This window comes from Schistocerca gregaria, chromosome 2, assembly GCF_023897955.1.
Source record: "Schistocerca gregaria isolate iqSchGreg1 chromosome 2, iqSchGreg1.2, whole genome shotgun sequence".
Lineage (NCBI taxonomy): Eukaryota > Metazoa > Arthropoda > Insecta > Orthoptera > Acrididae > Schistocerca > Schistocerca gregaria.
In genome coordinates, this window is record NC_064921.1 from 885,793,082 (window position 1) to 885,816,948 (window position 23,867).

The 23,867-nt window shown below is 42.4% G+C and overlaps 1 protein-coding gene across 1 annotated transcript in view; it reads right to left on the reverse strand.

The window, feature by feature from the left end:
- Window positions 1–10,761: 10,761 nt before the first annotated feature.
- LOC126335313 (EF-hand domain-containing protein D2 homolog) overlaps window positions 10,762–23,867 on the reverse strand; it is a 262,639-nt gene continuing 249,533 nt past the window's right edge. Inside the window, exon 4 of the mRNA XM_049998460.1 lies at window positions 10,762–11,776. Within this exon, the coding sequence (XP_049854417.1) occupies window positions 11,645–11,776 (132 nt within the window). The 3' untranslated portion in view covers window positions 10,762–11,644. The remainder of the gene's footprint in view (window positions 11,777–23,867) is intronic.

Consider the following 23,867-nt stretch of genomic DNA (forward strand, 5'->3'; position numbering starts at 1 on the left):
TTGAAGGAAAACAGCCCAGTACTGAATGCAATGTGCCACTTTATCTTGTAACATACCAAGTGTGAGTTTTGCCCGAGATTGAGTGACACAGTTTGTAAACATAGCTTAGTTGGTTGGCCTTTGACCTAGCTAAGAGTTACAATGTCTGGTGTGAAAGTAGCAAAGCCTGGGAGATAATTAAAGCAAATCTCCAGAAACGTTTTAACAATTTGAAGTTTATTTGAAAAGATACAGAATGAATTCCTACTTCTCTGGCTGAGAAGTTTCCAATGAGCGGCCAAGTCTGATACAGAGACGGCATAACACAAATGCCATTCTGTCTACCTTTCAAATGCAATCTGCATTACTAATTCAAAGTCCCACAGCTGCTGCCTATCAGACTCCTTCAGACTCTTCAGACAGCTTCCTCACTTCTAGACTGCTTCTAACTGCCTCTAAACTCTTCTCTGACTCTCCTCCAACCACCTCTCTCAGAACATCTTGCTGCCAAGTTCTTTGTATCACTTTCTCCTTCAACCCCAGCGGCTAATGCCATGACGTAATGTTGCAGGCTACGTGCTTTCTTATTGGCTATCATTGTGCACTATTCTTCTGTTGTTCTTCAGCGGCTGGGTAGAGGGGTAGAGACGCCTCTCTTAATAGGGTCACACACTGCGTCCTAAGCCCTGTATTGGCTTCTCATGACATAGTGCTGGCCCCAACAGAAGACCATCTCTCCTTCTCTCTCTCTCTCTCTCTTTCTGACCAGAAGTGCTGTATGCCTATTTACTTTAATTTCATTCCTTATCATGGACCCCGTTGTTAAAAATACACACAGCCCCCCTTGTGCCTTTATGGCTTACAGCTTTCAGCTTGTTATCAAATACAGCTGCCCATCAGCCTGGCACTGGCTAGCCAGACCACTTCTGGGTCTGTGGCTTCTCTTGCCACACCTAAATATATTACTGTTGTTTCTTTATAGTTTACCCTTTTGTTATTAACAACACCTTAACAATTCCCTGTTTTGTTGTTACTAATGTAATTGAGACTTTGCTTTACTCATTGACGTAACAATCTGGTAACGATGCAGAAGGACTGAATAAGGAAACCAATCATTTGTGATTGGTGACGAGGTGGAATTTGGTGCCATAGAGAAAAACATGAAATTTCTTCATAACATATACAGTGACCAAAGCTCCTTTTTCTATCTGAAAGTACCTAGTTTGAGCAGGAGTCAGAGCTTTGAAGGCATAAGCAATAGGCTGCTCTCAGCCATCAGGATATCTATGAGTCCGTACCGCCCCCTAACCGTACTGTGAAACATCCATCACAAAGACAAAGTGGGGGCCTGGTTGGTACATCATTAAGCAGAGTACAGACTGCAACATGGTCTTAAGGGTGGAAAATGTTGTTTCACAAGTCAGCAACCAGCAAAACTGAATCCCTTTGTGCAGCAATGTATGTAATGGCTGCACTATTGTCACTACCCCAGGTGAAAATCTATGGTAGCAGGCAACTTTGCCTGGAAAAACTTGAAGTTCTTTGATGTAGGGTTTGGAAGTGACACAATAGCAGAAACATGTTGATACAAGGGTTTGAGATCCTCATGAGAAAACTTCAAATCCAAGATAAACAATAGAGGGTTGAAGAAAAAAAATCGACATTTTTAAATTACACTTCAGCCCAGCCACTTTTGGGACAGAAAATGAAGAGTATGGAGATTTTGTAAATGTTACCCGCTGAAGGCACCAGAAACTACAGTGTCATCCAAATAATTTGCACAGATGATGTAAGTTGTTCCAAAAAGCACTGAAAAATAGCAAGGGCACTGGCACCTCTAAAAGGTAACCACAAGTAGTGGTAAAGTCCAAAAGTGTTATTGATAACTAATATAGACTCTGACTTTGTATCTCAAGAAGCTGTAAATAGGCATCTGATGAGTTAATTTGAGAGAAATATTTATCATCTGATAAGTTTGCAAGAAGTTTATACAGGCATGGTATTGGGTACTTATCCACCATAGAGTGTGCATACACATGAAATTTAAAATCTCTGCAGAGGCATAACTGGCCAAATGATTTCTTTACTATAACTAAGGGGGCAGACCAATCACTTGATGCAATAGGCCAAACAATGCCGGATACCATGAGGCAATCTAATTCATCTTTGACTCATTCCCTTAGTACCACTGGAACTGAATGGTCCTGGAAAAAAAAAAGAGGCAGATCAGAATGCTTCATGGTAACATGCACTTTACAACTGTTGGCACACTTCAATCCAGGAGACAACAAAGAGGGGAAACTCTGGACATAATGCATCTAGTTGTGTATATGGCCCTTGTTCAGGCAATAAATTAACTTCAGCTGAAATGGTAAAACCAAAGAAACTTAAAAGCAACCAATTAAAAAAGATTCTCCATATGTGTGTTACCTACAATGAGAAATGTCAGTGACCGGACTACTGACTTAAAGGTCATTGCAGAAGGGAATTGGCTGAGAACAGGAATACTCAGTCTATTGTAATTTACTAACATTTGTGACATCTTAGAAGTGGAGGGGAGCCCAAGTCCACATAAGTTTGTGAGTTTAACAAAGTTGCCACACCTCCTATATACATTTGCATGTGCAGAACTTAAGGAAAAACCATAACATCAATGAAAAGCTTGTTTGGCACAACAAAAATAGCTGATACAATGTTTACATCCATATCTACATCAGGATCATTGTACTGGATTGCTGCATTACAAATAGAAGCCATGAAAGATAGCAAAGCATTTTGGACAATCTAAGTGCTCATGGTTAATGAACAATAAGGGCAGAAGAGGAGCACGGAATGCATATGCTGCTGCTTACCGACCTGTTTACTTTGATGATGTGGCTGCTGCTGAGAGCGAGGCCAGCCGCCTTAAAAGTGACTACACCCTAAGCCCAGTAGATGAAATGAAAGACAGCTAAAAACAGATACTACTTCTTGAAGAAAGGGAAATAAATTGTGTCATAGATGCAAAACAGAGGTCCTGAACTAAAGATCAAGTGCCTTTGTCTTATTGCTACAACAGATAAAAAGTAAAATGCAGTCAACAGCCCATGGGTCGATCACTAAAACAGCTGATAAATCATATGGCAAACAGTAAATTTGAATGCAAATGGTGAAAAAAAGGGCATTCCACCAGGAAAGGACGAACCATCAAAGACATGAAAATGAGCGAAAAAGTGGTGGGTGATCACCGCTTAGGAAATGGCGCAATGGTAGAAAGACAGTGCCCAAAACACAACCTAGCTAAAATAATGATATTGCAGTGAGAGGGCTGAGAAGGGGTGAGCTAAGTCACTGGGAGAGGTTTAATTCCCTGTAGTTTGTTCCCATGAAGGGAAGACCACTGGTGATGCCACCTGCTGACAGACAGCAACACAGAGATCATTGGAGGGGATAGGTGAAATAGTGGTCTGAGGTACAAGGACTGCAGCCTTGGCAGCAGCATCAGCAGCCCCTTTTACTGTTGGACCGGTCTGACTAGGGACCCACATGACCACCACAGCGGCTCCATCAAGAGTGAGCAAGTAGAAGCTTTCCTGGACCGATTGCACTAAGTGATGGATGGTGTACAGCACACACAGGCTCTGAATGGCACAGAGTGTCAGAGCAAATGACAATTGAAAATCCTGTGTCACTGTATGTACTGCATGGTCTGACACAGGGCAAGGAACTCTGCTGTAAATACTGAGCAGTGTTCTGGAAGCCGATAACAAAAATCATTGGTGCTGATGACTAAGGTAAACCTTCCCTGTCTGGTTTGGTTGAAGCCCATCTGGGTAGGCACCAATGGGCATGACGCTGAGGGAGTGACAGGAAGATGGCGATGTGGTCACTACTACACAGATAGTCAGGTGCTCTCCAGTGGATAGATGGGAGAAGGCCAGGACTGCAGAGATCAATTGCTGAATATGTGCCATGTGCCACACTGAAATGTATGGGGGTACCTGTATTTAAGATGTACACGTCGAGTTGTGACAAATTTTTGACCACCCTACCTCGGCCAGTAAGCATGGTGCCACAAACGGTTATACGCATTAAAATCTCCCAAAAGTAGGAAAGGTTTAGGGATTTGATCAGTGCAACCAGTATGTGCAAGTGTACTGACCATCTGGAGGAAGACCTACATTGCAGACAGTCATTTCCTGTGCCGTCCTTATCTTGACAGCCACAGCTTCAAGAGGAGTTTGAAAAGTCACAGATTCACTACATAATGAGTTCAGGACATAGACTCAAATTCCACCTGTCACTCTATTATAGTCACTACAGGTCCTGTAATACCTCTTATAGCCATGGAGGGCAGTGTCTGCATTGCTGGGAACCAGGTTTCCTGGAGGGCAATGCAGAAAGCAGGTGTAAAGCTCAACAGTCACCGTAGCTCAGCCAAGTGGTGGAAAAAAACACCATAATTCCACTGGAGGACTACATAATCTTGACACTGGGAAGGCATGAAATACTCAATGAGGCAGTCTATGCCTCAGGGTCACCTGCTGCCACCTGTGTGATCGACATCCATTGTCTCTGAGAGCCAATCAAGATCTAGGTCCTCAATGGATGCCAGAATCTCCACCTCATCCTCAGGCAACTGAGCTTGTAGGTAGTGGTGATGGTGGTGTGGGTGTCACTGCAGTGCCTTGGTTCTTGGGGGTCTTTTTCTTTTAGGTTTCCCTCACTACCTCTTAAGTTTGTCTGTCTGGGAAGGCTTCACTGATTCAGTCTCAGGAACTGAGGAGGACTGTGAAGCCCTACAACGAGATACCCGTGGTTGCTTCGGCCATTGGCATGTGTCAGCTTTGCCACTGGTAGGAACCTGGGAAGGGAGTGACCCAAGGGATCCCTTCCTGGCGAGAGGAGCTGAAGAAGACTAACGCGTCTCCTGCTGAGATGGTTAAAGGGGAGGTGTTGCTCCTGAAGTAAGTTGTGCAGGAGCAACTGGGAGGGAAGTGCCCCCATCATCAAGGGGGCAGGTGGAGTCTGATGGCTCTGAGAGCAAATTGTACACAGTGGAACAGAAGATGGCAGAACCATTGTCATAGCAGCAGTGTAGGTTGACGTCATATGCACAGGATGTAGCCTCTCATATTTTCTCTTAGCCTCAGTGTAGGTTAGTAGGTCCAGGGTCTTGTATTCCATTATTTTTCTTTCTTTCTGGAGAATCCTGTAGTCTGCCGAGCAAGGCAAATTGTGCTCTCCACAGCTGACACAGATGGGAGGCAAGGCACTAGGAGTATTGGGATATTAAGGTCATCCACAATCCCAACACGTGATGCTGGGACTTCAGCGGGAAAACATACTGCCGAACTTCCAGCACTTAAAACACCACATCAGGGGAGAGATATATGGCTTTACGTCACAGCAGTTGACAATCATCTTGACCTTCTTGGTTAATGTGTCACCCTCAAAGGCCAAGATGAAGGCACCAGTGCGAACCTGATTATCCCTCGGACCCCGGTGGACATGCTGGACGAAATGGACATCTCGCTGCTCTAAATTGGCACACAGCTCATCGTCAGACTGCAAAAGAAGGTTCCTGTGAAATATGATACCCTGGACCATATTTAAGCTCTCATGGGGTGTGATGGAAACAGAAACATCTCCCAGCTTGTCACAAGTGAGTAGTGCCTGTGACTGGCAGAGGATGCAGTTTTGATCAGGACCAACCCTGACCACATTTTGGACAAGCCCTCCATCTCCCCAAACTTGTCCTCCAAATGCTCCACAAAAAACTGAGGCTTCGTGGACATGAAAGATTCCCACATCAAATCTCGTACACACGAGGACCAGGGTGAAGAAGCTTTGCTGCTATCCTTAGCCTGGCATTCTGTCCATGGTGTGGTCATTTGGGGGAATAATTTGGAGTCATATTTCATAGCACTGAAGTTAGACCTTGAATGCTTAGAGACTGCTGGTGTTTGACCACCAGCAAGAGATGATGTACTATGCTTCATGGCATGTCATCCGCACTGATGCCACCCATTCTGACCTGGGGCCCTCACCACGGGCACCATCCAGCTGCAGCCAAGGCCACCTGGCAGGATAGCCATTTCCAGGAGTCCCAATGTCCCAGGTTGAAAGACATCTACTCCTTGGCATACGTGGGGAGTTAACGGTGCAGGCATCAGCACGCCAGGGGGCTACACCAACTGGGTACATGGTGCCCCCACCACAACAGACTGCCCATCATGCTGGATATCAGACACAAACGAGCTAAGAAATCCATTATCATCGACAGCACAGAAGGTGATACTGCACAGAGGATGGAGGAAACGCACCCAGGAGGGTGACCTCTCCCGACAACTGGAGAGTGACCGGAAGTGCAGATCCATGTCGACGAAGGATGCAAGAGGTCTCAGCGCATGATGGACACTATGCACCATGTAAGGCGCCCTTCCCCAGTTGGCTCGCTCTTCGGGAAAATTTTTAGAAATGGAGATCATACCCTACAGGGGAACGTCACATAAAGGCCGAAATGTGTGAGGCTCCTTTTAGTCACCTCCTATGACAGACAGGAACACCTCGGGCCTATTCTAACCCCCAGAGCTGCAGGGGGGAGAGAAATGGGAGCGAGGGGGGGGGGGGGGGTAGCTAGAAGATAGGTGTTGTCCTTGCTGGGATTAGGTATGGTTATGACAGTGGCTTCGCGCCTGCGTCTGGGAAATGTGCCCTTGCCCAGATGTGCATGCACCTATTAAGGAGAAGGAGTTTGCCCATAAGAGAAAGGTGTTACAACATCTGAATGTTAACATCATCTGGCTCTGGGGGCAGAGGATCAGAATGGTGTGAGAACATGATCCCTCATAGTAAAAGCAGCATCATATCACTCATGATTCTGAGAAGAGAAGGTTATCGCCCAAGCCGCCTCCACTGGTTTCCAATGGAGGAAGGCAGTGCGATAACGGATGGAGCCCATAATCTCCACAAAATAGCAACCCAAGGTGTTAGAGATAGCAACAGGGTTCACTATGACATCATTTGCTACATTCATGCCAGAAATTGGGGAATGGACCTCATTTCCAGAGAGCCATCACACGTTGGCCCACATAATGGGAAAGGGAGTGGAACTGTTAAAAGAACTAGGGAATGAAATTTAGCAAGCTATTTTGCCATCCCAAAGAATGTGATGACACCATACATGCAACTGTTCATAACGAATACAGTTCACCATCCTAGGAAAATGGTTAAAAACACAGAAAGCATGTTCTGCATGCAAATTGCATCACAGCATGCCTCAGTCCACCAAGGGACCAGGACATGGCATGGAAAAGATGAATGGGAAGATCTGCAGCAGTAAGGATAATAATGGTAAGATATAGGACCTGGTCATCATAACCAAGTAAAAGTTGTTCACTGAAGGTTTCCAGAGAGGAGTAAAGCCTCCAGGCAGCCTTAGAAAGCTGCAACTTGTGTTTGCATGTATGTTGGGTAGGAGTAAGCAAATGGATAGCACACAGGAAATCGTTTCTCAGGTACATGTCAGAGAGAACAGACCACTCAAGATGATGGGCAAGCTGGGCAGTTCAGAATGAGAGGTCCAAATGGGAGCAGGTGTGCATGGAGTCTGAAAGGAGCATTGATGCCTTAGTGTTAAGGCAGATGAGGCTGAGTTGACTGAGAAGACGAGCCAAGAGGGCACTGCTGTGACAGGTTCTGGGAAAGCCCCAAAGGGGATGGTACACGTTAAAGTCACCAAGCAGCAGAAAGGGGGCGAGGGAGTTGCCCAATAAACTGGAGGAAGTTTGCCCTGCTGACACCTAATGATGGAAGAGTGTAAACAGTATGGAGGGAAAAGGTGACGTGAGGAAGGAAAATTCTGACTGCAACAGCTGGAAACCAGGTGGTGAGGGAGGTAGTTTGACAATGAACATCACCCCCAATAAGCAGTATGACTCCCTTGTGAGATGGAATGCTGTCCTGAGTGGGGAAGGTCAAAGTGGACTGCGAAGAAATGCAAGAACTCAAAGCAGTCATGAGGGTGTAATTTTGTTTCCTGGAGGCAGAGAACAAGCGGATACTGTGACTCTAGGAGCAGCCATAAGTCCTTTTTGTTGGATCAAAGGCTGCAAACATTCCATTGGAAGAGACTCATGATGAGGAAAGGAGAGGAGTGACAAAATGAAGGGGTGTCACTTCAGTGGCTGATGAATGCCAGCCTTTGAGGACACACTGTTACAGAGGTAGAGGATGGAGGATCCTGCTCCACAAGATGTACAGAGGCATTGGCATTCCACCTTGGACAGTCTGCAGAGTTCAGGACAGAAAAATGGGTGGTGTTATGTAACAGTGACACTGAGGTCAGCTGGGTGAGGGTATCACGCAGCAACATGCTTGAAGAGGATCTCCGAGTATGCGAAGGAGAAGACCATTAGCCCTTGTTCAATTTCTTGGACCCTATGCTTTTGGCAGATGACAATTCAGATGTTTTCTGGCTGGAGGCACATAAAAATTCTTCACGAGAGCTTTTCTTCTGTCCTTTCTGGCCTGCTGGTTGTGTAGCAGATGGTTTTGCTGTGCGAGGCAGTAATTTGGTGGCTTGTTGCATAGCTGGAGGAGAAGCAGATTGATATGCTACTATGACACTAAGTGATTATACAACCACAGTGCTGAATTTGAGGTCACATGTCTGAATGGCAATGTCCTTAAGGGAGCAAAATGTAGGAAGAACAATACTGAAAGTGCCAGATGATAAAACGCAGGTTTCCAACAAGTAGCGAACAGCTTGCGAGCAAGAGGGTAAGGCACTTTCTCCTTCACCAATATCTCCTGGATAGCCCACTCATTGAGATCTCGGAAGGAGGCTGCATGATTGCCATTGCAATTGATACAGTGGGGAGGTGGTGTACAATCGCCCTCACAAGCACTCCTGCTGCAGGTGACATATTTGGCCAGGTGTCAACAGTTTTAATGATGATTCTGGTAGCAGTGCATTGGGTTTGGAATGTACAGTTGGTGTGTGATAACTTCATAGCCTGCTTTGATCTTTGATGGAAGCACTACTCTATCAAACATGAGAACAATAGTGCATGTGGGCATTAAGGATGCATCTACTCTTTTCCATCAGCCAATGTACTGAGATGACGACCCGATCAGAGATCTAAGTTTGGATTTCTGTCTCAGTCAGAACATCAAGAAGCCTAGTGTAAATAACACCACGTGAAAAATTCAGCGTTCAAAGCAAAGCGCCATTGCATAAATGAGAGCAGGATTTTACAGGACCAGCAACTGTAACAATTCTGAATAATAAATTGATTAACCGCAGCAAAGGACTGACCATCTTCAGTACCCTAAACAATGAAGAACCAATGTGCAGCTGGGAGGGTCTTTGAATCGTTAGCCTCATTTCATTTATGTTTAGTAGATGTAGACTGAGAGGAAGGTGTTTGGCGCATTCTGAGAGAATTCCCCATGATTGCCACCAATTCTGATGGTGTGCTCCTTCCAAATATGACCCCCTCCCCCCCCCCCCACCCAATCAGAGGGGAGTCTCACCCACCTTAGGTTGGTCACATCTCATGTCAAACCTACCAAACATCTGACCGAGATGAATTGGAAATTTGCGAAGTTTAAAGCTCAGGTAGGCTCTCTGTGTCTTACCTATGCCAGTGATATGTGCAAACCCTACCTGTTGGCCTGGGGCATGTTACCCAGTCACCTGTTAGACATCAGATGTGTGGGCCAGCCTTAAGGGCTTGACACTTCTAATGACAGTGCAATAGCTAAAACCTCCAAAAGGGATGGATTTTCAGTCTGGAGAGCATTCACTTGCACCACATGATCCAGAGCTGAATGATAGACAGCATCTCTCACCATCTGATCAGCATACGGCTCCTTATGCACATCTGGCACAAAATTACAACGAGTACTTAACCTATGGAGTTCAGCCTCCCATGCTTGATAGGATGTGGTTGCTCCCTACAGCAGGAAAATTGATACCTGGATGCAAGAACATGGGTGTTCTTACAGTAGTATTTTGAAAAGTTCACAGATTTGGTCAAAAGTTAAAGAAGACAGATACTGCAAACAGGTGAGTTGACATAGCACTTGATACATTCTTGGCAATATCCATGAAAGGAACAAGACACAATATAAAATAGTGTCGGTAATCCCAGAAGCTTGGAAGCATTGTCACAAACATGTCTTGTATGTGTTCCAGTTCTCAATTAACTCTCTGTATGAAGGAAAAGGGGGCAGATAAACCATGGGGGCTGCAGAGGGAAAAACAGCAAGTGACACAGACTGAGGGGCACACCGACTAGACGAAACAGAAGCCAATGATTGAAGTACCTTAGTGATTGTCCAGCGCCTGTAATTGGTGGTGAAATGCTATGGTGAATGATTCTTGCTTTTCAGCCAATCATCATAAAATGTCATCTGTAACACTATCAGCCACTGTGAGAATAAACAGAGGACAAACATGATTAGAAATTTGCATGGAGAACAGGGTCACACTAGTCACCAATTATGTTATAATTAGGTATGTTTTCTCTCTTCCTATGCAGCACCCGATTACAGAAATTGAAACTATAAAAGTAAATTTAATGTTGAGAAATATGTTTGTCTGTCTGAACATTTTTATTTGCATTTTTTATTAAATATTTCTAAGCAAGTTAGGCAATTGAAGGTAATTTTCTTGTTCATTTGTTATTATTTTGAATGTGAATTTCTGGCTGAATTATGAGTTCTCAGCAATAACTCTGTGGAAACACTGAATGCTTTAATGTTTTATGATTCAAAATAAACAAAGAAACAAGATTTATTCTGATGAGACTTTAATAATCATCATGAAAAAATATATACACAGTACAACACATTTCCAGTGACTTAAAAATAGTCTTTTCACAATAGGTTATATCCCTCACCACCACACAATGACAGTGATTATGTGGTAACTTTGCCATTTATCAGTCACACATTCAAAAAACACTGGAATAAAACTTTTTTTTCAGTCTACATTTAACATATTAACATACACGAACAGATTAAAGAACTATATAATAAATGCACAGAGTTACTGGTCTTTTATCAGAAATATGCAAGCTTTCTGAACATCTCAATAAAATAACCAAAAAATACACAGCTAATTTAGGAGTGTAATGTCAGAACAATGCCACATGCAATTTTATGCTTACTGTCATGGCAGTGTAACCATCACAAATTTATCACCAACCTATGTGATAGCTTCAAATGCGTTACACAAACTAGTCAAGTTTTCCAGTGCTCTTTTTGAGATCTAAGGATTTCTTAATTTATGTGATGAAAGATACAATTTTTATTGGGTTAAGTGCTCACTGATATTGTTACAAATGCTTCTGACACAAACCATAAAAATAGTGTATTGTTATTTCATCACTTCTGTATTTTTTTATGAATATGTTCTTTTTTCATAGACACTTCTACCTTGCCTAAAACTGTGTATTTGGGAGCAATTGGTCTGATTGTCTGCCAAAATAACTGCAAAATTTTCCGTATGTTAAAGATAGCATGCCCACTTTCAATAATATAAAGACACAGTTGCAGTTCGTAACCATGAGTGGGAGATTACACACACACAGAGACGTCTGCTGCTTTCACTTGACAGCTCATAGGCTTGCCATTATATGATACACTACATGATATGCCCTGGTCAGCTGGACTGCTACTGGAAGAGGGCCGCCTTCTGTCTGAATGCGAGTCTCCGCTGCTCCCGCTCTGCTTCCTCACGACGACGCGCTTCCTGCTCCTGGCGGATCTCCTCCTCGAATTTACAGCTGCGTGACACTTCCTTTATCTGCAAAAGGAGAAAAGGTGGTGGTCTAAATGCAATAATTATTGAATGATACCATACTTAAGAAAAGGCTTCAACATTCTGGGTCACACTGTTTGAGAAGCTTCAAGTACATGGCAAACAGGAAGCCGAAGTAAAACATTAACAGCAGGAAAATATTCTAACATGTTGGGGAAAAAAAAAGGATTCAAGAATTCACTCTTGCACCAATCCTTTTGCTCCTTTATACAAATGAACTTGATTTGAACAGTGAATCTCAAAGAAATACCTATTCTGCAAATGACACAAACATCCTTCTTATAGGAAATACTTCACAATTACAACAAGTTGTAAATAAATTTATAGCCAAGCTAAATTAATGGTTTGAGGGGAATAAGTTATTGATAAAACACCAAGAATATACAATATTCCCAAATTTCTGCTGAAAAGGTGATGCATGCAGTACCACTGTGATAAACATCAGAATTACGCCCTCTCTGGGAACATAATTTTTAGACATTTTATTTCAAAATTATATTAAATGGCGTACACATATATTAAAATATGTACATAGTTAAATAAAATGTTACAGTGTACATTTACTTTCTGTCAAAACAAGTTTTGACACTGTCTGGGTTGCCTACTTTGCCCAATTCCACAGCATACTTCAGCATGAAATTATGTTCTGGGTTCTTGACTTCCCGATCAGCACCACCTATGTCTGTGCATCCTTATTTAAATTGTTGGCACCTTTTAACTATCACTGGACACAACTTTACATTTTGTCAAGATACCATCCAGAATGTCGTGGAACATGTGAGTGCGATACAGAAATTTTGTCCGCAAGAATCTTATTTTTCTATATACTTCAACTTTGAAGTATGTTTCCAGTTGCCTCATCATTGTCCTCACTCACTGTGATGCACCTGTTATCCACATAAAAACGAAACAGATGCATCCCAGAACATGTACTCTCTTCTGAAAATGTGCCATTTTTGTTGTGCAATGGTCTTAGTGCTGGTTAACATGTGGAACATGCTTTATGAGCTCCCTATGTATTTCATAACTGGTGAAGATTTTTGACTGAATAAATAAACTGTCTAAAATATTTCTTATCTTTCTTGGATTTGAGACATTAAACTGTAAATAGTGATGCATAAAGGGGCTGTGATTTTGTTTGCTGCAACAACAATATATTCAAGTTACTCATGGTACCATTCAACAAAATGGAGGATCTTTATTTGTTACTGAGTGTTTTGCAATGAAATAGGCTTTATCCCTGGCACTGGTAATGACACGTTGGTAAAATACAACACAGCACGTGACTCATAAGCTTTGTAATGTATATTACCATAAACAAACCCCAATGTTGAAAAATTTGTATTGCGTGTAACTTCCACTAAAACTAGAGGTGTTGGAGTTGTACACTGTGGAAGATTGAGAGTGAATTAATTATGAGCTACTTCAAGTTCTTACTAGTCTGCACTGTGGCATCTGATTTGCCTTAGCTCTGGCGAACTACCTTGGAAAAAGAAAAAAAATGGAAACTATGATTTTAACAGTGTATCATGAAACATGGACAGATCAAGTTACAGTCATCAGTATTCTGGGCTCAGTAAAAGGAGGATGATACTGTTTCATGTGACCTGTATTGCAGACAAATGCACTATTAAAACTACAAAAGACGTTAACAATTCTACCAATGAACTGAAGTCTGCCACCTGTTTCATCCATGACTGAACCTTTGCGACCATTCCATTTCACATCTACAAATTATTACAAGCATATACTTGTTTGAGTTGATCAATGCTAGCAGTCTCTGATGTTTTAGTCATAGGATAGTACATTTTTATCATTTTGTGAAATGCGAAAGTTTACATTGTTTTACATTTAGAGTGAAGTGTTAATCCATATACTGCTTTGAAAATTTATCAAGATAAGACTGAATATTTATGCAGTTTTTTGCAGGCAGTGCTTCACATAGATAACTGCGTCATCTGTGAAAAATCTGAACTTACTATTAATATTATATGCAAGATCATTAACATTCAATGTGAATGGCAAGGGTCCTAACAGACCTTCCTGGGGCACACCTAAAGTTATTTTGTTATCAGTTATGACTATCCATTCTTTCTATCAAGAATTCTTCAAACCAGTAATGTTCTCCCCTATCAGGATTGTAATTTCATAATAAACATAGGTACATAGTTGGAGTCATACAGGACAGCAGTCAAGTCTAGGCTCATCACAATCTTCCAACATCATACATTTTCTAAGAGCCAACGAGTGTCCAGTAATGTTCAGAGTTATCTGCTGTAAACATTGTAGCCAGTGCAAGCATGATGGTAGTGAATTATTTAGTGAATTTTTATCCTATTTGTATCGAGTTGTCATGACTGATGGTGGTAAGAGATGTGAATATTATCTGCATTTTCATAAAAGAGAAAGACTGGCCCTTAGTTTTAAAGAATATAGCACCAGATCTAATTTTGTGCTTAGTTTTGTGTATGTAATTCATTTTATAATTTATTTGAACTATTCATAGTTAGTATCTTTCATTATAGGACGAAATCAGTAATTGTTTCGCAAGTCACATTCTACTGTTGATATATAAACAAATATAAATTCTGTAGTAATTATAAACATTTGGAAGACGAAATGGTAGCAGTTTAAGTACTTATTTGGCTGTGTATTCAAAAACGTGTTAGGAAAGCCAGTCCTTAATTAATTCCAAAGTAATTAACAATTTTGTCCAAAGTATTGTTTGCGTAACTATATATGTTAATTTCATGATTTAAATAAATAATTCACCCTAACTCCCACAGTAGAAAAAATTGTTAAAAAGTCGCTGTTTTTCGATGTATTCAGTTAATTTCATGAGTTAAATTTTAATTGTAATGTCTGTAAATTTAACTACGAATAATGCAAAGTTTCAGTACCTATTATTGTGACGATACATAAGGGCCCGCTGTTTGGTCACGAGTCAGTCAGTCCACGGCCGGGTTTCAGACGAGGAACCGGTGTTGGTTAGAACAACAACAGTGCATCCGTGAAAGAGGGTAACAATTAGACCGTGTGCAAAAACAATGACAGTGGTTATTCCAAATGTACCTTTTCTTCTTCAACAACAGTGAACTTGTGGTTATGTTTTTACTGCTCGTAGATGTTCAACAGAAAACTATTTTAACAAGTTGTGCAGGTTGACCTGCAAACTATTAATGAGGCTTATGGAAAGTTCAAACAATAGTGCACTGGCCATACATACATATAACTCTGTATTATTGAGGGATTGTGTAAAAAGTGAAGGGAAAAGACTGTGCAACGCAACTGTGCATATGTCAGCTACGTTATTTACAGTAGTCAGTGTCCAAATTACAAACCCCATTTTCAGCCAGTGCAGCAAGCAGTACGCCGACACCGAGGGCAAAACACGAAGAAATAAAAGCAGGTGGAATCGCTACAAACAGGTACTGCATCTATCTGGCAATCTGTAAGTGGCTTTGGATTTCATATGATCAAAGTTTTTGGAATCCAGCTGATTGCCACTCAGAAATCCACATTTTCAAGGTACGTAATTTGTTTGAGCTCAGAATAGTTTAAGATTCTACATAAAATGCGAGTCAAGGACATGTGACAGCTTTGTGGAGCACTTCTGCTGCCCTTCTTGTAGATGGATATGACCTGTGCTTTCCTCTAACCACTGGGCACAGTTTTTTGTTCTAAGGGTCTGTGGTGAATTATACGTGGTCCCATCACATTAATGTGACTACTGTATATGTTCGATATCAACGTGCAATAACCAATCACAAATTGCAGGTGCATTAGCAGTGGAGGGTAAACAAAGTTTGTCAGGGTTATGCGGAAAATAGGGTAGTCATTGTCGTAACGCAGAAGCAGAGCTACTTACCTGTTGTCTTGAAGGACATGATCACTGGCTTTTTGGGTTAAGGGTGGGACCATTTCCAAAAATGCTAAGTTTGTAAACTGCCCATGTGACATCATGGCTAAAGTATTCTTTGCATGGCAAAATGGTGCCATCCAAAACTGATGCCGAGGCAACTGTGCTGCACCAAAGGTCACAGATAAAAGGTGTGAACAACAGCTGTAGAGATTGATGTGGGCAAATAAATGGGCAGCTTCAGAACAACCGGCCACCTAGGTGAACCAAGGGACTACCAACAGACTGTTAGTGAATGTTGTTGCCTCTGCAGTAGGCATCCGTTTCATGCACCTATGCTGACTCTGTTCATCAGCAATGAAGGATGTAATTTGCATGCCAATAGCGCAAATGGACGTCTAGTGTGTGGGGACAGGTGGCCTTTTCACATGGATCACTTTATATGCTCAGTCCGATAGATGGTAGTTGCAATGTGGGAAGAGTCTGGGCCAGAGGAGGGAGTGTTATGGTTTGGGGAATGTTTTCGTGTCATTCCCTGGGTGATCTTGTCATTCTGGAAGATACAGTGGATCAACACACATATGCATGTGTTTTGGGTACTATGTCCACACCTACACACAGTTTTTTTTTTCCTTGGCATGATGGCACCTACCAGCAGGACACTGCAACATGCCACACAATTTGCAGTTTATGTGCATGTTTTTAAAAGCACCAGGATGACTTTACGGTACTCCCCTCATGCATGGTTAAGCAGAATGTTTCGCGTGAAACCCAATCGCGAGGTCTAATTTCCTGAACAATCTGCAGCTTATATGGGTGAAAATGGAGATCTTCGTGCATTATTCTCCTGAATGAGCGATCGGACATATGCACAGTTTGCGCATGATAGTGCAGCACAAATATTTTCCACGGCTTCTGGTGTCCGCATAGTTCTTTCACTTATTTCCAGTTTGCCATTGCAAACAGAACCTGTTGTTCGAAATACACGCACCTACCTCACAATGGTCTGTATATCTGGAACGTTCCCATGATGTCCCAAGTTGAAATGTCGCCGAACATTTCAACTTGGGACGTCATGGGAACGTTCCAGATGGACAGAGCATTATGAGACAGGTGCGTGTATTTCGAAAAACAGGTTGTGTTTGCAAAAACAGAGCCGTTATTCTTGAAATAACTTTCAACAGCAAAGGCACGGTGCTGTGCACTCCACCTCTCCATACCACAGCCACACTCGAAATGGCAGCTCATTAGTACACGAATGCGGCACGAGTTGGCGCTCATTCCTGCAGTACGTCATTGCACTACGTACGTCAAATTACGCTATGAACACTACTGCACCCTCTATTTTTAGTTGGATCATATGTGATACTTTGCCCTGCGTTAAATGTGAAATTGGTGTAGACTATGTTGTATTTTACTAGTACAGTTTTAAAGCGAGCCAAACGTTACTTTTTCAATGTACCGCCTTTTTTCACATATGTATATGTGTAGCGAATATGACACTGTTTCTTTTGTGTTGTGTTACGTCCATACACTTTCACCCCCATTTAAGGTATTAGTTAAGGTTAAAAAGGAGTGTTTAATATATTATAATTGTTGTTAGGTTATTTATGGTTTTAGAGCTTTTGTGATACATTACTTTTATATTTACTAGCTATTGAAACTTAGTCATTGTAGCTGTATAAACTGTTCTCTCTTAAACAGGACGCAAAGATGACTAAGTGTTGCGCCAAAACTATTCGTTTGGAATAAATTTCTTTGACGATGCGTCTGCGGTGGTTTATTTTCTTTTAAAAAGATCTGTATGACGTCCCTCACACGTTTTTGTCTGTATGTGAAGGTTAGTGTCCGGTACTATCGTACGGATTTTGATACGATGTCCACTTATAGACTGATTCATGAGGAAGATTTGTGTACACTGTGCGAGACAAGTTGTCTGCCCATAGTTACTTAGTGCTACGTATACAAAGGTGGGGTGGATCGGTAGTACCATAGAAGTTTATTCAAGTGTATTTCAAAAAGATTATCTGATTTCACAAGACTGTCTTCTGCTTGAATCAAGGTAGAAACCAGGGGTGAACTTAAACCTTACACGTTGAAACCCCGCCCGGTTGGCCGTGCGGTCTAACGCACGGCTTCCCGGACGGGAAGGAGCGCCTGGTCCCCGGCACGAATCCGCCCGGCGGATTTGTGTCGAGGTCCGGTGAGCCGGCCAGTCTGTAGACGGTTTTTAGGCGGTTTTCCATCTGCCTCGGCGAATGCGGGATGGTTCCCCTTATTCCGCCTCAGCTACACTATGTCGGCAATTGCTGCGCAAACAAGTTCTCCACGTACGCGTACACCACCATTACTCTACCACGCAAACATAGGGGTTACACTCGTCTGGTGTGAGACGTTCCCTGCGGGGTCCACAGGGGGCCAAACAGCACAGTAACCTTGGGTTCGGTGTGGGGCAGCGGAGGGGTGAAGTGGACTGCGGTAGTCGTCGTGGGGTTGTGGACCACTGCGGCTGCGGCGGGGACAGAGACTCCCTGTCGTTTTTAGGTCCCCGGTTAACATAATGTGACATGACATACACATCGAAACCAGAGGTTTACTGTGACTCCAGTTTTAAGTTGCCTGTTTGTGCAGTTGCCAGTACGCATGTAACTTGCGGAGCTATCTCACCGGCAGCCTCATGTATTATCCGATGTATGTTAAGGTGGCGGTAACATAGTAGAAGATATAGGAGTTTATATACTATGCAGTGTCTACTCTTTAAGACACGTCTGTCCTTACAGACGTGTCCAAAAGAGCAGACACTGCATGTAAGGTCAGATGGCTCAGTGATTGATTCTGTATAGATGCACAACACACTCCAACTCACTTTAGAATCAGAACATTAGATAATGGTGGAAGCGGTTTGAGCAAAATTGCATGCTGGCGACATTTGCGTGTATACTAATCACACTTATTATAGTCTGAAGAGGAAAGGAATCGCATTTCATTCCTAAGTGGACTTATTCAAGTTATATTTTCTTACACCGATATGTAAATTGAAGGTGGTGGAGGGAGGGGGGGGGGGGGGGGGTAAGAAAGCGATTAGTGATGATAGATGTATCGGGACATTACACGGAATCAGCTGCGACGAGAGAAAATGTGTGCCGGACCGAGACTCGTACCCGGGGTCTCCTGCTTAGTAGGCAGTTGGTTAACTGCTGGGCCGGTCGACCCCCAAATTTGCGCAGTTCCTGTGCATTTCCTCCATGCTTACTACTGTGAGTTTCACACAGGAGGTCGGGAGTGCCTGTGCATCCACACTGAAGGAGGTGGATCCATTGCCATCTAGGTGAATCAGTTAAATGAATGCGTGGTGTCTGTCCTTTTGGACGTATCCGAATTAACAGACGCCACGCATTCGGATATTTTCTTTTATGTACACGAAGTTTGGTTGCATTGGTTACTTTTACTGTAGTGTTTTAATTTCTGTCATCCGACTTTAGATTTCCTATCATCAGAACCCTAAATTCTCTTGGGCGAACGCTGTGAGAAGGGGAGATTGGAAACGGACCAAACATGTTCTCAGCATCTTCAGCAAGATGATATAGACGGAACATCAACCTCAGCAGTCCTTATTAACATGTTCGGTGTACCCACCCCGCCAAGCGTTGTAGCTCGGGAACAGCAGGTGGCCGACGCCAAGTCTAGCGTGTTCTAACTGTCGGCGCCGTATAGTTTTTTATTTTTATTGTGCAGGTCGGATTTGCCTCAGTCCGTGGCCTGACATCCTGCAGTGAACGTCGGTTGCGATTTAACTGTTTGTTTAGCTTTCTACCATTCTGTGGTGAAACTTGAGGGTATGTGCATTTGCTTTCAATTTAACGTTCATTATCTATAGCTAACACTTCGTTCAAGAATCATAAAAGAAGGTTGTATACGTGGAAGAATCCTGGAGATACTAGAAGGTATCAGATAGATTATATAATGGTAAGACAGAGGTTTAGGAACCAGGTTTTAAATTGTAAGACATTTCCAGGGGCAGAAGTGGACTCTGACCACAATCTATTACTTATGAACTGTAGATTAAAACTAAAGAATCTGCAAAAAGGTGGGATTTAAGGAGATGGAACCAGTATAAACAAAGAACCAGAGGTAGTACAGAGTTTCAGGGAAAGCATAAGGGAACAATTGACAGGAATGGGGGAAATACAGTAGAAGAAGAATGGGTAGCTTTCAGGGATGAAATAGTGAAGGCAGCTGAGGATCAAATAGGTACAAAGACGAGGGCTAGTAGAAACCCTTGGGTAACAGAAGAAATATTGAATTTAATTGATGAAACGAGAAAATATAAAAACGCACTAAATGAAGCAGGCAAAAGGGAATACAAACGTCTCAAAAATGAGATCGACAGGAAGTGCAAAATGGCTAAGCAGGGATGGCTAGAGGACAAATGTAAGGATGTAGAGGCTTATCTCACGAGGGGTTAGATAGATACTACCTACAGGAAAATTAAAGAGACCTTTGGAGAAAAGAGAGCCACTTGTATGAATATCAAGAGCTCAGATGGAAACCCAGTTCTAAGCAAAGAAGGGAAAGCAGAAAGATGGAAGGAGTATATTGAGGGTCTATACAAGGGCGATGTACTTGAGGACAATATTATGGAAATGGAAGAGGATGTAGATGAAGATGAAATGGGAGATACGGTCCTGCATGAAGAGTTTGACAGAGCACTGAAAGACCTGAGACGAAACAAGGCCCCGGGAGTAGACAACATTCCATTGGAACTACTGACGGCCTTGGGAGAGCCAGTCCTGACAAAACTTTACCATCTGGTGAGCAAGATGTATGAGACAGGTGAAATACCCTCAGACTTCAAGACGAATATAATAATTCCAATCCCAAAGAAAGCAGGTGTTGACAGACGTGAAAATTACCGAACTATCAGTTTAATAAGTCACAGCTGCAAAATACTAACACACATTCTTTACAGACGAATGGAAAAACTGGTAGAAGCCGAAGATCAGTTTGGATTCCGAAGAAATGTTGGAACACGTGAGGCAATACTGACACTACGACTTATCTTAGAAGTTAGATTAAGGAAAGGCAAACCTACATTTCTAGCATTTGTAGACTTAGAGAAAGCTTTTGACAATGTTGACTAGAATACTCTCTTTCAAATTGTAAAGGTGGCAGGGGTAAAATACAGAGAGCGAAAGGCTATTTACAATTTGTGCAGAAACCAGATGGCAGTTACAAGAGTCGAAGGACATCAAAGGGAAGCAGTGGTTGGGAAGGGGGTGAGACAGGGTTGCAGCCTGTTCCTGATGTTATTTAATCTGCATATTGAGCAAGCAAAAGACATTTCGGAGTGGGTATTAAACTCCAGGGAGAAGAAATAAAAACTTTGAGGTTCGCAGATGATATTGTAATTCTGTCAGAGACAGCAAAGGACTTGGAAGAGCAGTTGAACAGAATGGACAGTGTCTTGAAAGGAGGATATAAGATGAACATCAACAAAAGCTAAACGAGGATAATGGAATGTAGTCGAATTAAGTGGGGTGATGCTGAGGGAATTAGATTAGGAAATGAGACGCTTAAAGTAGTAAAGGAGTTTTGCTATTTGGGGAGCAAAATAACTGATGATGGTCGAAGTAGAGAGGATATAAAATGTAGACTGGCAATGGCAAGGAAAGCGTTTCTGAAGAAGAGAAATTTGTTAACATCGAGTATAGATTTAAGTGTCAGGAAGTCGTTTCTGAAAGTATTTGTATGGAGTGTAGCCATGTATGGAAGTGAAACATGGATGATTAAGTTCGGACAAGAAGGGAATAAAAGCTTTCGAAATGTTGTGCTACAGAAGAATGCTGAATATTAGATGGGTAGATCACATAACTAATGAAGAGGTATTGAATAGAATTGGGGAGAAGAGGAGTTTGTGGCACAACTTGACCAGAAGAAGGGATCAGTTGGCAGGACATGTTCTGAGGCATCATGGGATCACACATTTAGCATTGGAGGGCAGCGTGGAGGTTAAAGTTGTAGAGGGAGACCAAGAGATGAATACACTAAGCAGATTCAGAAGGATGTAGGTTGCAGTAAGTTCTGGGAGATGAAGAAGCTTGCACAGGATAGAGTAGCATGGAGAGCTGCATCAGACCAGTCTCAGGACTGCAGACAACAACAACATCTATAAAATAATTTTCAACGTAGTTACACACAAACTGTATTTTTATAAACATGTATGAAAGCAGGCGTGAACGTAAGAAGAAATTATTTCCTGCTGAAGGTAAAATTGTAGTAAGTACAAATTAAAATGCGTACCATCTCTATTTTCTTGTCTTGCCTTCTATTATTTTCGTTAACTGCATTCTTTGCATAAATATCTGATGTGCGATATCATAATTTTATTAAAGAATGTTCCCTATATGAACAATAAACTACTTTTTTCAGTGAAATATTCTGAGAATATGTGACCACGAATGTATGCATTGTTCTCGGCATTCTTTGTTCTCCAATTTATCTCTGACAGTTAACATTTTTCTCAGTTGAATACAAGGATGAAATTTCATCCCGTGATTTAACGGGACCTTCTCATTCTACCGGCTTAACCGGAAATAAAGGTGGGATATGAAACTTTGGCTGCTTTCGGTCCGACGTTCATTGCCGCATACAAGGACTGAGGCAAATCCGACCCGCACATAGAACAAAAAAAAAAATAGGCTGGGCGTCTCGTAGGCCACTTTCCGTTGCCCGAGCTACCTCGCCTGCCGGGCTGGGTAACAAACCTGTTAAGCAAAATGCTTGATTGCGAAAGCAGCCTTGTCATATTACATACTTCTGTTCGTCGTTACTCGAAACGTGTAACAAAAACTAACCCTAACGATGTGGAATGCATGTCTGATCCGATAATACAACGCAGACCCGAAAAAAACAAAACGTTTGAAAATGCATTCCTGACAACGTTAGTCACGAAAGAACTGAAACATTTTCTATTTAAACAACATCTGCGTGCACGCGACAGTAATTATGAAAAAGAAGCAATCGTAAACGGTAACCTGCTAATGTTTTAGGTCATCTAACATGGCGGCGCCGACTTCAAAGGAACGCACAACTTTAGTCTTTTAGGTCATCTCTTATTATGCCTCCATGATGGGAATGCTATATTAAATACGAGGGCTGAAACTTTAATAGTGGCAACTATTTACTTACAGCTCGTACAAAATAGATACATGTTTGAAAGTTTTGCTGACCTTCAAAGTAGTCACCAGCATTGTGTATAACCCGTTGCCAGCGATGTGGAAGTCGTAGGATACTCTTAGCAGTGCCAGTTGTGTTGACAGTTCGAGCGGCGCGGTCTACTGCCCGACGAATTTGTAGCAGTTCTGAAGCGAATGCCGTGAGTTGTTTCCTTGAGTTTGGAAATCGAGCTGAATTTAAGAGGGCTTAAGTCAGGGGAGTGCAGTAGGTAATATAGCACTTAGCAGCCCCATAGGTCAAACAAATCAGTAACAGCTTGCACTGTACGTGCTTGAGCATTGTCCTGCAAAATGATGGTCAGGTCTTGCAGAAAGTGTCATCACTTCCGTCTCTCTGCTGTTCATTTTTGGAGCACAACCTACGACCAGCTTAGAGACGGAACTGATGACACTTTCTTCAGGACCTGAGCATCATTTTGCAGGAGAATGCTCAAGCACGTACAGTGCAAGCTGTTACTGATTTGTTTGACTGATGGGGCTGCTAAGTGCTACACCATTTACTGCACTCTCCTGACTTAAGTCCACGTGAGTTCACGTGAGTTCACCTCGATTTGTAAACTGAAGGAAACGCTTCACGGCATTCGCTTCAGAACTGCTACAAATTCGTCGGGCAGTAGACCGCGCCGCTCGAACTGTCAACACAACTGGCACTGCTAAGAGTATCCCACGACTTCCACATCGCTGGCAACGGGTTATACACAATGCTGGTGACTACTTTGAAGGTCAGCAAAACTTTCAAACATGTATCTATTTTGTACGAGCTGTAAGTAAATAGTTGCCACTATTAAAGTCCCAACTCTCGTATAATCGCTGGTTGTCGGAGACACAAAGTTCATCCAAATATCTAACAAGAAGTCTCAATAAGTTAGCGCCTCTATTTTTTTTTTAACAAGACAAACCTGCAAAAATAGTAAATGTGAAGAAGAAGTGGTGCATGGTCAACGAAACAAATTTTAAAATACTGCCAATCGGAACGAATTTT